The sequence below is a fragment of the Lithobates pipiens genome, unplaced genomic scaffold (assembly GCF_037356315.1).
Source record: "Lithobates pipiens isolate NorthernLeopardFrog02 unplaced genomic scaffold, aLitPip1_a1.2 Scaffold_70, whole genome shotgun sequence".
Classification (NCBI taxonomy): Eukaryota; Metazoa; Chordata; class Amphibia; order Anura; family Ranidae; genus Lithobates; species Lithobates pipiens.
Window position 1 is genome coordinate 1,295,159 of NW_027507893.1, and position 16,143 is coordinate 1,311,301.

General features: G+C 51.0%; 1 protein-coding gene across 1 annotated transcript in view; it reads left to right on the top strand.

The window, feature by feature from the left end:
- Window positions 1-16,143, top strand: part of LOC143959324 (voltage-dependent T-type calcium channel subunit alpha-1I-like) — a gene marked incomplete at its 5' end in the record, with an annotated part of 1,279,315 nt that overhangs the window by 1,208,371 nt on the left and 54,801 nt on the right. Inside the window, one exon of the mRNA XM_077468009.1 lies at window positions 4,788-4,990. Coding sequence (XP_077324135.1) covers window positions 4,788-4,990 — 203 coding nt within the window. The remainder of the gene's footprint in view (window positions 1-4,787; window positions 4,991-16,143) is intronic.

Here is a 16,143-nt window from a genome sequence, read left to right on the forward strand (position 1 = left end):
ACTGTGACCCCTCTATACCCCAGATATCCCCCCAGCACTCTGACCCCTCTACACCCCACATATCCCCAGCACTCTGACCCCTCTACACCCAGATACCCCCCCTCAGCAATCTGACCCCTCTACACCGCACATATCCCCCCAGCACTCTGATCCCTTTACATCCCAGAAATTCCCCCCAGCACTGTAACCTCTCTACACCCCAGATATCCCCTCAGCACTGTGACCCCTCTACATTCCAGATATCCCCCCAGCACTCTGACCCCTCTACATCCCAGATATCCCCCCAGAACTCTAACCCCTCTACACCCAGATATTACCCAGCACTCTGACCCCTCTAGACCCCAGATATCCCCCAGCACTGTGACCCCACACCCCAGATATTCCCCCAGCACTGAGACCCCTATATACCCCAGATATCCCCCCAGCACTGTGACCCCTCTACACCCTAGATACCCCCCCAGCACTCTGATCCCTTTACACCCCTGATATCCCTCAAGCATTGTGACCCCTCTACATCCCAGATATCCCCCCAGCACTGTGACTCCTCTACACCCAGATATCCCCCCAGCAATCTGACCTTTCTACAACAAGATACCCCCCCCCCCCAGCAATCTGACCCCTCTACACCACAGATATCCCCCAGCACTCTGACCCCTCTACATCCTAGATATCCCCCCAGCACTCTGATCCCTTTACACCCCAGAAATCCCCCCAGCATTGTAACCCCTCTACACTCCAGATATCCCCTCAACGATGTGACCCCTCTACACCCCAGCTATCCCACCAGCACGCTGACCCCTCTACATCCCAGAAATCCCACCAGCACTCTGACCCCTCTACATCCCAGATATCCCCCCAGCACTGACCCCTCTACACCCCAGATATCCCCAGCACTGTGACCCCACACCCCAGATATTCCCCCAGCACTGTGACCCCACACCCCAGATATTCCCCCAGCACTGTGACCCCACACCCCAGATATTCCCCCAGCACTGTGACCCCTCTACACCCCAGATATCCCCCCAGCACTGTGACCCCTCTACACCCTAGATACCCACCCAGCACTCTGATCCCTTTACACCCCTGATATCCCCCCAGCACTGTGACTCCTCTACACCTCAGATATCCCTCCAGTACTGTGACCCCTCTACATCCCAGATATCCCCCCAGCACTGTGACCCCTCTACATCACAGATATCCCCCCAGCACTGTGACCCCTCTACATCACAGATATCCTCCCAGCACTGTGACCCCTCTACATCCCAGATATCCCCCAGCACTCTGACCCCGCTAAACCCTAGATATCCCCCCAGCAGTGTGACCGCTTTACACCCCAGATATCCCCCAGCACTCTGACCCCTCTACACTCCAGATATCTCCCAAGCACTCTGACCCCTCTACACCCTAGGTATGACCCCAGAACTCTGATCCATTTACAGCCCACAAATCCCCCCAGCACTGTAACCCCCTAAATCCCAGATATCCCCTCAGAACTGTGACCCCTCTACACCCCAGATATCCACCAGCCCTCTGACCCCTCTACACCCCAGATATCCCCCCAGCACTCTGACCCCTCTATACCCCAGATATCCCCCCAGCACTGTGACCCCTCTATACCCCAGATATCCCCCCAGCACTGTGACCCCTCTATACCCCAGATATCCCCCAGCACTGTGACCATTCTACACCCAGATACCCACCCCTCAGCAATCTGACCCCTCTACACCCTAGATATCCCCTCAGCACTCTGATCCCTTTACACCCCAGATATCCCCCCAGCACTTTGACCCCTCTATACCCCAGATATCCCTCAGCACTCTGACCCCTCTACACTGTAGATATCCCCTAGCACTCTGATCACTTTAAACCGCAGATATCCCCCCAGCACTGTAACCTCTCTACACCCCAGATATCCCCCAGCACTGTGACCCCTCTACACCCCAGATATCCCCCAGCACTGTGACCCCTCTATACCCCAGATATCCCCCAGCACTGTGACCCCTCTATACCCCAGATAGCTCCAAGCACTCTGACCCCTCTACACCCTAGATATCCCCCAGCACTCTGATCCCTTTACACCCCAGATATCCCCCAGCACTGTAACCCGCCTACACTGCAGATATCCCCCCAGCACTCTGACCACTCTACATCCCAAATATCCCTCCAGCATTCTGACCCCTCTAAACCCCAGATATCTCCCCAGCACTCTGACCCCTCTACACCCTAGGTATGACCCCAGAACTCTGGTCCCTTTACAGCCCAGAAATCCCCCCAGCACTGTAACCCCCCTACACCCCAGATATCCCCTCAGAACGGTGACCCCTCTACACCCAGATACCCCCCCTCAGCAATCTGACCCCTCTACACCGCAGATATACCCCCAGCACTCTGACCCCTCTACACCCTAGATATCCCCCCCAGCACTCTGATCCCTTTACACCCCAGAAATCCCCCCAGCACTGTAACCCCTCTATACCCCAGATATTACCCAGCACTCTGACCCCTCTAGACCCCAGATATTCCCCAGCACTGTGACCCCACACCCCAGATATTCCCTCAGCACTGTGACCCCTTTATACCCCAGATATCCCCCCAGCACTGTATCCCCTATACACCCTAGATACCCCCCAGCACTCTGACCCCTCTACACCCCAGATATCCCTCCAGCACTCTGAGCCCTCTACACCCCAGATATCCCTCCAGCACTCTGAGCCCTCGACACTCCAGATATCCCCCAGCACTCTGACCCCTCTACACCCTAGGTATGACCCCAGAACTCTGATCCCTTTACAGCCCAGAAATCCCCCCAGCACTGTAACCCCCCTACACCCCAGATATCCCCTTAGAACTGTGACCCCTCTACACCCAGACACCCCCCTCAGCAATCTGACCCCTCTACACCACAGATATCCCCCCAGCACTCTGACCCTTCTACACCCTAGATATCCCCCTAGCACTCTGATCCCTTTACACCCCAGAAATCCCCCCAGCACTGTAACCCCTCTATACCCCAGATATTACCCAGCACTCTGACCCCTCTAGACCCCAGATATTAGCCAGCACTGTGACCCCACACCCCAGATATTCCCCCAGCACTGTGACCCCTTTATACCCCATATATACCCCCAGCACTGTAACCCCTATACACCCCAGATACCCCCCCAGCACTCTGACCCCTCTACACCCCAGATATCCCTCCAGCACTCTGACCCCTCTACACCCCAGATATCCCCCAGCACTCTGACCCCTCTACACTCCAGATATCCCCCCAGCACTCTGATCCCTTTACACCCCAGAAATCCCCCCAGCACTGTAACCCCTCTAAACCCCAGATATCCCCCAGCACTCTGATCCCTTTACACCCCAGAAATCCCCCCAGCGCTGTAACCCCTCTAAACCCCAGATATCCCCTCAGCACTGTGACCCCTCTATACCCCAGATATCCCCCCAGCACTAACCCCTCTACACTCAGATATTACCCAGCACTCTGACCCCTCTAGACCCCAGATATCCCCCAGCACTGTGACCCCACACCCCAGATATTCCCCCAGCACTGTGACCCCTTTATACCCCAGATATCCCCCCAGTACTGTAACCCCTATACACCCCAGATACCCCCAGCACTCTGATCCCTTTACACCCCTGATATTCCCCCAGCACTGTAACCCCTCTACACCCCAAATATCCCCCCAGCACTGTGACCCCTCTACACCCTAGATACCCCCCAGCACTCTGATCCCTTTACACCCCAGATATCCCCCCAGCACTGTAACCCCTCTACACCCCAGATATCCCCCCAGCACTGTAACCCCTCTACACCCCAGATATCCCCCCAGCACTCTGACCCCTCTAAATCCCAGATATCCCCCTAGCACTCTGACCCTTCTAAATCCCAGATATCCCCCTAGCACTCTGACCCCTCTAAATCCCAGATATCCCTACAGCGCTCTGACCCCTCTACACCCCAGATATCCCCCTGCACTCTGACCCCTCTACACCCCAGATATCCCTCCAGCACTCTGACCCCTCTACACCCCAGATATCCCTCCAGCACTCTGATCCCTCTTCACTCCAGATATCCCCCAGCACTATGACCCCTCTAAACCCCAGATATCCCCCCAGCAGTGTGACCACTTTACACCCCAGATATCCCCCAGCACTCTGACCCCTCTACACCCCTGATAACCCCCAGCACTGTGACCCCACACCCCAGATATCCCCCCAGCACTGTGACCCCTCAACACCCTAGATATTCCCCAGCACTGTAACCCCTCTGCACCCCAGATATCCCCCCAGCACTCTGACCCCTCTACATCCCATATATCCCTACAGCACTCTGACCCCTCTACACCCTAGATATCCCCCCAGCACTCTAACTCCTCTACACTCCAGATATCCCTTCACGGTGTCTTGGGGATATCTGGGGTGTAGAGGGGTCACAGTGCTGGGGGGATATCTGGGGGTGTAGATGGTGCCTCATGGTTTTTATTGGCAGCCGTGTTACAACTTGTTACAACTTTGGAGTCTACTAGTGTGAAAGGAGACTAAAACCTTATTTTAAAATCTTTTGTTGTGATTTGTAGTAAATTGTTTATGCACCCTATAATACATCCATATATGTTAATTCAAAGATGCACAAGGACGTATATTTTATAAATTCTTAATTTTGAATTTGTATAATTACATTTGACCATCATGAATTCTAGATCTGCAATACTTATGTACAGACCTATTATAATTATTTAGCATGACCTTAACATTTTCCACTTTTTAACATTTTTCATCAGTATCTCCTCCACCTCCTCCTCTGCCAGGAGATCCACTGATTCCTTTGTTACCAATCCCTACTAAGTTCTTCCATCCTGCCATCTCTACTGCTGACAAAGATCAAGGGGATTTGGCACTCCAAAAAAGTCTCCCTAAACTTTATTCTCCTGAGCTTTGGACTACTCTTCATTCCCCAGATGTCAAATGTTCACTTCATAGGCAGGTAAGGTTACTTTCCCTCAAATTGTACTTTGTGCTGGAAAAACAGGAAATAAAAAAAGATCACATATGAAGTAAACCTAAACATGGTTTATCAAAATGATGAAATGCCTATACATATTTGTCTGTGCTTGGGCTTCTTTAAAGTCCAATTCTAAACAAAAAGACGAGTAAAACACAAATTTCACTTTCTGGTGTCACCACAGTTCTAAGCAAAACACAATCCAAAATTGAATATCCCACACTAGTAAGGGGAGCTTGGTCATTCAACATAAACGTCCTGTTTATACTGTATAGTTTCCTCTTCCAGCAGCTGACTGCAAATCCTCACAAAGGGAATTTATACTGAAAAAACAAAATAAAGGTGGCGCACATCCAAGAGTATTGGTGGGTGAACAGAAAAACTGAAATAAATGTAGATAGCCCACTTTGGCCAGTGGCCGAGAAAGCATTAATTTGTGTCTTGGCTAACAAACTAGCAGGAATCCACAGTTGACTTCCAAGAGGTCTTCAACAACAGCCCCAGGGGTCTTAAAGGAAAGTCCCAAGTGTATTAACATACGTCTCCTGAAGGAGCAGAGTATACTTCAAAACATATAGAATTTTACTGATTTTATAAAATTTGGGACTCATTTTTTGTTCAATATAATTTTGGTCCACCTCCTTACGCTGTACTGTGTGGACTCCCATTATCCAACAGCACTGTTGTTGATCATGGTACTGTGGGATGTGTTATTAAAGACCTCTTAGGCCGCGTACACACGGGCGGACTCTCTGACGGACTTGGTCCGCTGAAACGTGTTTCAGCGGACAGTCCGCTCGTGTGTGGGCTTCAGCGGACTTTTTCAGCGGACAGTCTGGCGGACTAAGTCTTTCGGAATTTCCGTAATATTGTCCGTCCAACTTTGGTTTCAGCGGACAGTCCGCTCATGAGTAGGCAAGTTGGACGGACTAAGTATGGCGCATGCTCAGAAAGGATTTACACGGCCGAAGGTTGCATTGCAGTGTATTGGACGTCGTATTTCTAGTCCCGTCGTACGTGCTGTACACGTCATCGCGCAAGCTTTCAGCGGACTGTCTGTTCATCGTGTGTGGTCAAGTCCGTTCATTCAAAAGTAGGACGGACTGTCTGTCGGATTGTCTGACGGACTTAGTTGGCCAGACAGTCCGCCCGTGTGTACGCGGCCTTAGAAGTCTGTAGGCAGGTGCAGTTTATTTCCTCTACTGCAGATGGCGCTCAACCGCAGAGGCGCTGCAGCTGGAACCTGGTTTCCTCTATGGTTTCCTGTGTCATGGGGGAAACGATCTGATTGGATGCTGTTGCCCCATTTAACTCTGGTAGCCATTTTGGGTTAGGCAGAGCCTATTTAAGGCCCTGTATCCTGTGACTGGCATGCTTGATACAAATGGCTAGTGCAGGGAAAGGTACCCTGTCTGTTAGGGATTGTACTAGCGATAGGAAAAGTTACTTAGCACAAGACAGCCAGTCTGCATTCTGCCCTTCACTACAGATGCTGTCATTCTGGCTGGAGCCCTCTCTCTTCACGTTGCTGTAACCGTGAGTGCATCTGGTTGGACAGTCTTCCAACCACAATTGTTTTGAACTGTTGCTGCATTGCTTTAATACAAGTTCATCACCGCACCTGACTGTGTAAATTATTGTCGCTGTATGTCACTTACAAGTTGACTGTGGATGCCTGCTATGTAATCTTGATAGCAGGGTGTCAAATACCAGGTGAGGGACCAAGCTGCTGAGAGGGCTCCTCTTGAGGCTAAGTGCAGAGCTTCCCTGAAAGTGGTACAGGGAGAGCAGTGCCCAGAGAAGCACTGTTTTCCAGGTACTGAGATGAGCTGGTCATCATGATGTAGCAGGAACAGGCTGGATGAAGTGTAAATCTGGTGTGCTTGCGGAGTACCAGGTAAGCTTGACAGAATAGCAAACCAGAAACGGAAAAGAGAGCCAGGCCAGGGGTCATACAGGGTAAGATCAGTTCAGATGATGAGATTGGATAGCCGGGGTCATACACAGGAAGATGGATCTGTAGCAGAGTCGATAAGCCAAGGTCAGACACGGTGTAGCAAGCCAGAGAGAAGTCAGAAGTACAAGCCAAGGTTAAGTAAGGAGATCAGCATCACATTTCAGAGCAAGCCCAGTTAATAACAGACATTCAGTCAGAAGCTGAAAATAATCCAGCAATAAGAAACTCAAGCAGCAGGCTTAACTAGACCAGGAAGTAAGTCATGTGATCTGTTCAGGTTACAATGAGAAGGTACCGCCCACATTAGTCACACTGTGCACCATGGCGGTAGCGGCGCTCCTTTGTCAAGCAAGTTACATGGTGGAACATGGTTACATGGTTAGTAAGGTTGAATAAAGACACCAGTCAATCCAGTTCAACCTGAGTGAGTTGCTTGACAAAGGAGCTTGGCTACCATAACATACGTAGTGTGCACGCTCAGAAACACGGCACATTAGTGTGACATCATTGCCCTGTGCCACGCTGTTCTTTGCTCTCCAAGCCTCGCTGTGGAAATACACACTGCACGGCCGTCTTCCATCTTCAACGGTTACAAAAGAGGACTTCAGGAGCTGCAGCTCTTAGCACCACAGGCTTTGACAGCTCACCACCCCATCCTTCCTGGGATCTGACATGCTCCACATTGTCAGGGAGAAGTGAATCTATTGTGACCTGGTCACCTATCCTGCTCCTGGACACTACTCAGCCCAGAGATGTACTGCTCCCATGTGAGTTGATATTGTGTTTTACCTATACACTCAGAGGCGCCCCTTTCCTTGTTTTCTCTCAGCTTTACTGGAATCGGCTTCTGGTCTCCATTTGTGGCAGCCCTGACATACAGACTCTATACTCATCTATACCTCTTTGGACTATCATGGTTTATATATATATTTATAATTTCTTGTTGCAGATTATGTAGGGCAGCTTCAGCGATGACTACTCTCTGCGATTCATCGTGTAATTGTGCCACAGAATCAAAAAACAAGTCCACAGAATTGATGACCAGGTTATTTTGTTCCAATAAGCTTTGAGCCCAAGCCTGGTGTTCGACTGTTGGTAATGAGTAGGGATGAACTTGGTGTTCGAGTCGAACGCATGTTCGACTCGAACACCGACTGTTCGCCCGTTCGGCAAAGCCAGAACTCTGTGGGCCGTTCGCACCAAATTTGTGTGGCGCTCACGGCCCACAATGCACTGAGCAATCGCAGTGCATTGCTGGCTCATGATTGGCCAAGCATGCACTGTGACCCCGCATGCTTGGCCAATTACAGCGCCGGCAGCGAGGAGAGCCATGATTGGCCACAGGCAGGATGCCTGTGGCCAATCATAGCTCAGGCTGTGTAGTACACACCCCACACTATGTAAGGCCGCCAGCGCAGCGGCCTTGTGTAGTGTGTTGGCATCTGCAGGAGTTAGTGGGTGTTGTCTGTGTACTTCAGCACAGTATACACCTGTATCTAGATATTTAGCGTTATTGCTCTTCTGTAATTGAGCCATCTGCAGGAGTTTCTGGGTGTTGTCTGTGTGCCCTGAGTGCAGTATACACCTTTATCCATCTATACAGCTATATTGCTCTTCTTCAATTTAGCTATCAGCCATCTGCAGGAGTTTCTGGGTGTTGTCTGTGTGCTCTGAGTGCAGTATACACCTTTATCCACCTATATAGCTATATTGCTTTTGTAATTGAGCAATCTGCCATCTGCAGGAGTTAGTTGGTGTTGTGTACCTCCAGCACAGCACAGTATACACCGGTATCTACCCTTTAAGTCCTGTTGTTCTATAATAAAGGCATCTGCAGGAGTTTGTATATTGTGCTGTGCTGGAGGCACACAACACTCACTAAGTATCAACCCTTTTTTGCTGGTGTTCTATAATAAAGGCATCTGCAGGAGTTAGTGGGTGTTGTTGTGTGCCTCCAGCACAATATACACTACCCAATTGCTGGTTTTCCCATCTCCCTTCATGCCATTACCATGTCTAGAAGGCCAACAAGGAGAGGCAGATAGGCACAAGCCGATAAAAGAGGGCAAGCAGGCTCTGTGTCAGAGACAACAGTGCTGGTCGTGGACGCGGTGCATCATCATCAGCACATGGCCATGGGACACGCTTGTCCTTATTTTCGGCAGCTGGACATGTTGAGTCACATCATGCCGAAGACTTGGTAGACTGGATGACCAAGCCCTCTTCATCCTCCTCATCCTCCCTCACCCAGGCTCAGGGTACTAGCAAAGCATCTGCCAATGCATCCTCTTCCCTCGTCTCAATGTCATCATTAGTGACTCCTTCCCTAGACCCACCACGTCCTCCTGAGGAGTCCCCTGAACTCTATGAGCACAGTGTTGGGTACATGCTCCAGGAGGATGCCCAGTGTTTTGTAGGCTCTGATGATGATACTCAGCTAGAGAAAGGCAGTAGCGTGAGTGCAGAGAGAGGGGATGCTCAAGAAGGACAGCAATCTAGCAGTCATGTTCCACAAGCTGCAGCATACTGCCAGGTTTGCTTCAGCGATGAAGAGGTAGGGGTTGATGAGGGCACTGACTCCACGTGGGTGCCTGGTAGGAGAGGGGGGGAGGAGGCACATCTCCAACGAGGCAGGATGCCCTCCGGGATCCAGCTTAGGGGCAGCACACCGACTGAATCACACCTCAGAGCTCCGCCTGTGCAGGGCGCTGCCTCTGCGCATTATTCTAAAAGTTCTTTGGTGTGGGCCTTTTTTGAGACGAGTGCATCAGATCGCATCGCTGCTATTTGCAACATATGTCTCAAGCTTATATCTCACGTGGCCAAAACATCAACCGCTTGGGCACCACATGCTTGACCAGACCTATGTTGACCTGCCATGCAGCTCGTTGGCAAGCGTACCTCAAAGACCCACACCAAAGAACAAAGCAGACCTCTCCTTGCTCATCATCAGCTGGGATCTCCAACCCGACTAGGCCTTCAGTCCACTCTGAAACCTGCGCTGAGAGGAATGAAGGTGTAGAATTAGATGTGTCACAGCCAAGTGCTTGCAGGCACTCTGCTAGCAGTACAGCCATGTCCTATTGTAGCAGGCAAATTTCCCTGCCCCCGCAGCTGGAACGTAGAAAGAAGTTCACTCCCAGCCATCCACATGCCCAGCGGTTGAATGCTAGCTTGGCTAAATTGCTAGCACTTCAACTGCTACCTTTTCAGTTGGTAGACTCGGCCCCCTTCCGTGAGTTTGTGCAATGTGCGGTTCCTCAGTGGCAGGTCCCCAAACGCCACTTTTTCTCATGGAAGGTGATTGCGGCTCTATACCGGCATGTGGAAGGCAATGTCCTTGCCTCGTTGGACAGGGCGGTCAGGTGCATATTACTGCTGACTCATGGTCCAGCAGGCATGGACAGGGAGGTTACCTGTCTTTCACGGCCCATTGGGTCACTCTTCTGGCAGCTGGGAAGGATGCAGGACAAGGTGCAGTAGTGTTGGAGGTTGTTCCGCCATCACACCTCCAAAATGCTACTACTGGTTGTGACACACCTCTCTCCTCCAGCCCCTCCTCGTCTTCTTCTTCCATGGCCTCTTCTAGTGCTCTGTCCGCGGAACCAGCGGTGCTCCGTAGGCGTTCAAGGGGCTATGCAAGTACGCAGGCAAAACGATGCCATGCCGTGCTTGCGCTGGTTTGTTTGGGGGACAGGAGCCACACTGGGGCAGATATTTTGTCAGCTCTGCAGTGGCAGGCTGAGAAGTGGTTGACGCCACACCAGCTTAAGCCAGGGTTGGTGGTTTGCGACAATGGCACCAACCTCCTCTCCGCCCTCCGACAGGGACAACTGACCCATGTGCCATGTGTGGCTCACATCCCTAACCTGGTGGTGCAGCGGTTCTTGGGCAGTTACCCGGGCTTACAGGATGTCCTGAAGCAGGCCTGGAAAGTCTGTGTGCATTTCCGCCAATCATTTAATGCCAGTGCTCGGCTGGCTGAGCTCCAAAAGGAGTTGAACCTGCCCAAGAACCGCCTTATATGTGACATGCCCACCAGGTGGAACTCAACGTTGGCCAAGTTTCAGCGGCTGCACATGCAGCAGAGGGCCATCAATGAGTACCTGTGCGACTACGGCACCAGGACAGGGTCAGGGGAGCTCGGTTTTATCTCACCATGCCAGTGGGGCATGATCAGGGACGCATGCACTGTCCTGTCACCGTTTGAGGAGGCCACAAGGATGGTGAGCAGTGACAGTGCATGCATCAGTGACACTGTACCTGTTGTCCACCTGTTGGAGCATACACTGCGTGGAATAATGGACAGGGCACTTGAGGCAGAACAGAGGCAGGAAGAGGAGGACTTTCTTGCCTCTCAAGGCCCCCTTTATCCAGACAGTGTTCCTGCTGTCCCACCCATTAACAGGAAGAGGACGGCAAGGAGGAGGATGATTGTGTCAGCATGGAGGTGGAGCCTGGCACTCAGCATCAGCAGCAGCAGTCTTGTAGGGATGATTTACAGTCCCAAGAAACCCGTGGACTTGTACGTGGCTGGGAAGAGGTAGCTGCGGATCATATTGTCCTTAGTGACCCAAAGGACTCCGAACCGAATGCCTCAGCTAGCCTACGCTGCATGGCCTCCCTGATCCTGCAAAGCCGGCGGAAGGATCCTCATATTCTTAAGATCAAGGAGAGGGACCATTACTGGCTGGCCACTCTGCTTGATCCACGGTACAAGGGTAAGGTTGCCGACCTTATATTGCCGTCACAGAGGGAGCAGAGGATGAGACATCTCCGGGTGGCCTTGCAGAAAGGTCTGTGCAACGCATTCCCAGAGACTGGGAGGTTACAAACTCCTGGTCCTGGACAAAGTATTGCTGAGGCATTGGTCAGAAGGAGCGGTGGAGAAGGTGGCCATCTGACCGATGCGTTCAGACAATTGTTTAGTCTGCAGCCCCAAGGTATGATTGGTTCCAGCAACCATCACCAGCGTCTTTTTTACATGGTGCAGGAATACCTAGGGGCAAGGTCAGACTTGGACACTTTTCCCACTGAAAATCCTCTGGCTTACTGGGTCTTGAGGATGGATCACTGGCCAGAGCTTGCACAGTATGCAATTGAGCTGCTGGCCTGTCCTGCATCCAGCATTCTTTCGGAATGCACCTTCAGTGCTGCTGGAGGCTTTGTTACCAATCACAGGGTGCGCCTGTCCACCGACTCGGTTGATCGACTGACCTTCATAAAGATGAATCAGTCTTGGATCACCCACAGCTACCAAGCGCCTGAAGCTGATGCAATCAAATTTTTTTTTTTTTGAAATATCACATCCCTTCAAGACTGCCTATGCTGATGCTGAGTGACTGTCCTGTTATGTTGACTGTCTATCCTCTTCCTCCTCCGCTGATATCTTGGAAGAACATTTTTGGTTCTGGGTGATGCCACCAGCCCAATTTTTCAGCCCCTGTTTAGCAGCAGCGTGTAATTACAATTTTTGATGCAATGCTTTGCAGCAGGGCTCATTTCTGCACTACAACTAGAGTATATGGGAGAGGTTGCAGCGTCGTGGTACCAGCACCAGTGCCCAAGGCCCAATTTTTCAGCCCCTGTTTAACAGGGGCATGTAATTACAATTCTTGATATAATATTTTACAGCAGGGCCTGTTCCTGCACCCACCGAGAGTAACTGTGAGGACATATAGTGTTGTGGCACCAGCACCACCACCACAACCACCAAAGGCCCAATTTTTCTACCTCTGTTCAACAATGGCATGTAATTACAATTCTTGATATAATTGTTCACAGCAGGGATTGCTCCAGCACCCCCCAAGAGTCACTTTGAGGGCTTACAATGTTGTGGCAACACCATCACCTTGTTCCGCCATTTCTGTAGGGCATATATGGCAGGCCCCTACTTTCAAACATCCAACTTACAAATGTCTCCTACTTGCAAACGGAAGGAGACAACAGGAAGTGAGATGAAAAAAGACGGACGGCAAAACAAATTATACAGGGGTGATAACCCTTCCCTATGTTTTCCAAAAAGCTTAAAAATAGATTTTCTGACTGGAGCTACACTTTAACAACTTCAATACAGGGCACTTAAACACCTTCCTGCCCAGACCAATTTTGAGCTTTCAGCGATGTCGCACTTTGAATGACAATTGCGCGGTCATGCTACACTGTACCCAAATGACATTTTTATCATTTTTTTCCCACAAATAGAACTTTCTTTTGGTGGCATTTGATCTCCTCTGCGATTTTTATTTTTTGCTAAACAAATAAAAAAAATACTGAAAATGTTGAAAATAAAATGACCAGTTACACTTACCGGTAACGTTTTTTCTAGGAAATCTTCCAGGACGGCACACCTGAGATGACTGGTCCACCTGACAGGAAACACAATCAACAACAAGTTTAAAAGTTCCCACCCCTCCCTCAGACCCTCAGTTATGGCAAAGGATAGCCCTACACCAGTGTCAGAGAGAACATTCTGTGAGGCATGAATATACCACACCAATAAAACAAGGGTAGGGAAGTAGGCCTGCCGTCCTGGAAGATTTCCTAGAAAACCCGTTACCGGTAAGTGTAACTGGTCATTTTCTCCAGTCATCTTCCAGGACGGCACACCTGAGACGATAAACAAGAAATTCAGGCCTACCTTAGGGTGGGACAACCGCTTGTAGGACCTTCCTGCCAAATGCCAAGTCCTGACGGGACAACAGCTCCACTCTGTAGTGCCTCAGAAATGTCCTATGGCTCGTCCATGTTGCTGCCCTGCAGATCTGGTCGATTGAGGCGCCTGCCCTTTCTGCCCAGGAGGTCGCTAGGGATCTGGTTGAATGTGCCTTAAGGTGGGCTGGCACTGGTTTACTTGCCTGCCTATAAGCAATAGATATGGTTTGTCTGACCCATCTAGCTATCGTTGGTTTAGAGGCTTGTAGACCCTTTTTCTCCCCTGAAAAGGTGATTAATAAGTGACTGGATCTCCTAAAGTCTCTCACTCTTTCCAAGTATAGTAGGAGACAGCGCCTGACATCTAAGAGATGGAACCTTTCCTCTTCCTTGTTCTTAGGATTCTGGCAGAAAGTCGGGAGAATAATCTCCTGTGTTCTGTGAAATAAAGAAGCTACGTTTGGCAAATAAAGAGGATCCTGAGTGAGGATTACCCTATCCTCAACGTAGAAAGAAGTTCACTCCCAGCCATCCACATGCCCAGCGGTTGAATGCTAGCTTGGCTAAATTGCTAGCACTTCAACTGCTACCTTTTTTTTCAGTTGGTAGACTCGGCCCCCTTCCGTGAGTTTGTGCAATGTGCGGTTCCTCAGTGGCAGGTCCCCAAACGCCACTTTTTCTCATGGAAGGTGATTGCGGCTCTATACCGGCATGTGGAAGGCAATGTCCTTGCCTCGTTGGACAGGGCGGTCAGGTGCATATTACCGCTGACTCATGGTCCAGCAGGCATGGACAGGGAGGTTACCTGTCTTTCACGGCCCATTGGGTCACTCTTCTGGCAGCTGGGAAGGATGCAGGACAAGGTGCAGTAGTGTTGGAGGTTGTTCCGCCATCACGCCTCCAAAATGCTACTACTGGTTGTGACACACCTCTCTCCTCCAGCCCCTCCTCGTCTTCTTCCTCCATGGCCTCTTCTAGTGCTCTGTCCTCGGAACCAGCGGTGCTCCGTAGGCGTTCAAGGGGCTATGCAAGTACGCAGGCAAAACGATGCCATGCCGTGCTTGCGCTGGTTTGTTTGGGGGACAGGAGCCACACTGGGGCAGATATTTTGTCAGCTCTGCAGTGGCAGGCCGAGAAGTGGTTGACGCCACGCCAGCTTAAGCCAGGGTTGGTGGTTTGCGACAATGGCACCAACCTCCTCTCCGCCCTCCGACAGGGACAACTGACCCATGTGCCATGTGTGGCTCACATCCCTAACCTGGTGGTGCAGCGGTTCTTGGGCAGTTACCCGGGCTTACAGGATGTCCTGAAGCAGGCCAGGAAAGTCTGTGTGCATTTCCGCCGATCATTTAATGCCAGTGCTCGGCTGGCTGAGCTCCAAAAGGAGTTGAACCTGCCCAAGAACCGCCTTATATGTGATATGCCCACCAGGTGGAACTCAATGTTGGCCAAGTTGCAGCGGCTGCACATGCAGCAGAGGGCCATCAATGAGTACCTGTGTGACTACAGCACCAGGACAGGGTCAGGGGAGCTCGGTTTTATCTCACCATGCCAGTGGGGCATGATCAGGGACGCATGCACTGTCCTGTCACCGTTTGAGGAGGCCACAAGGATGGTGAGCAGTGACAGTGCATGCATCAGTGACACTGTACCTCTTGTCCACCTCTTGGAGCATACACTGCGTGGAATAATGGACAGGGCACTTGAGGCAGAACAGAGGCAGGAAGAGGAGGACTTCCTTGCCTCTCAAGGCCCCCTTTATCCAGACAGTGTTCCTGCTGTCCCACCCATTAACAGGAAGAGGACGGCAAGGAGGAGGATGATTGTGTCAGCATGGGGGATGGACCATTACTGGCTGGCCACTCTGCTTGATCCACGGTACAAGGGTAAGGTTGCCGACCTTATCTTGCCATCGCAGAGGGAGCAGAGGATGAGACATCTCCGGGTGGCCTTGCAGAAAGGTCTGTGCAACGCATTCCCAGAGACTGGGAGGTTACAAACTCCTGGTCCTGGACAAAGTATTGCTGAGGCATTGGTCAGAAGGAGCGGTGGAGAAGGTGGCAATCTGACCGATGCGTTCAGACAATTGTTTAGTCTGCAGTCCCAAGGTATGATTGGTTCCAGCAACCATCACCAGCGTCTTTTTTACATGGTGCAGGAATACCTAGGGGCAAGGTCAGACTTGGACACTTTTCCCACTGAAAATCCTCTGGCTTACTGGGTCTTGAGGATGGATCACTGGCCAGAGCTTGCACAGTATGCAATTGAGCTGCTGGCCTGTCCTGCATCCAGCATTCTTTCGGAACGTACCTTCAGTGCTGCTGGAGGCTTTGTTACCAATCACAGGGTGCGCCTGTCCACCGACTCGGTTGATCGACTGACCTTCATAAAGATGAATCAGTCTTGGATCACCCACAGCTACCAAGCACCTGAAGCTGATGTAATCAAATTTTTTTTTTTGAAATATCACATCCCTTCAAGACTGCCTATGCTGATGCTGAGTGACTGTCCTGTTATGTTGACT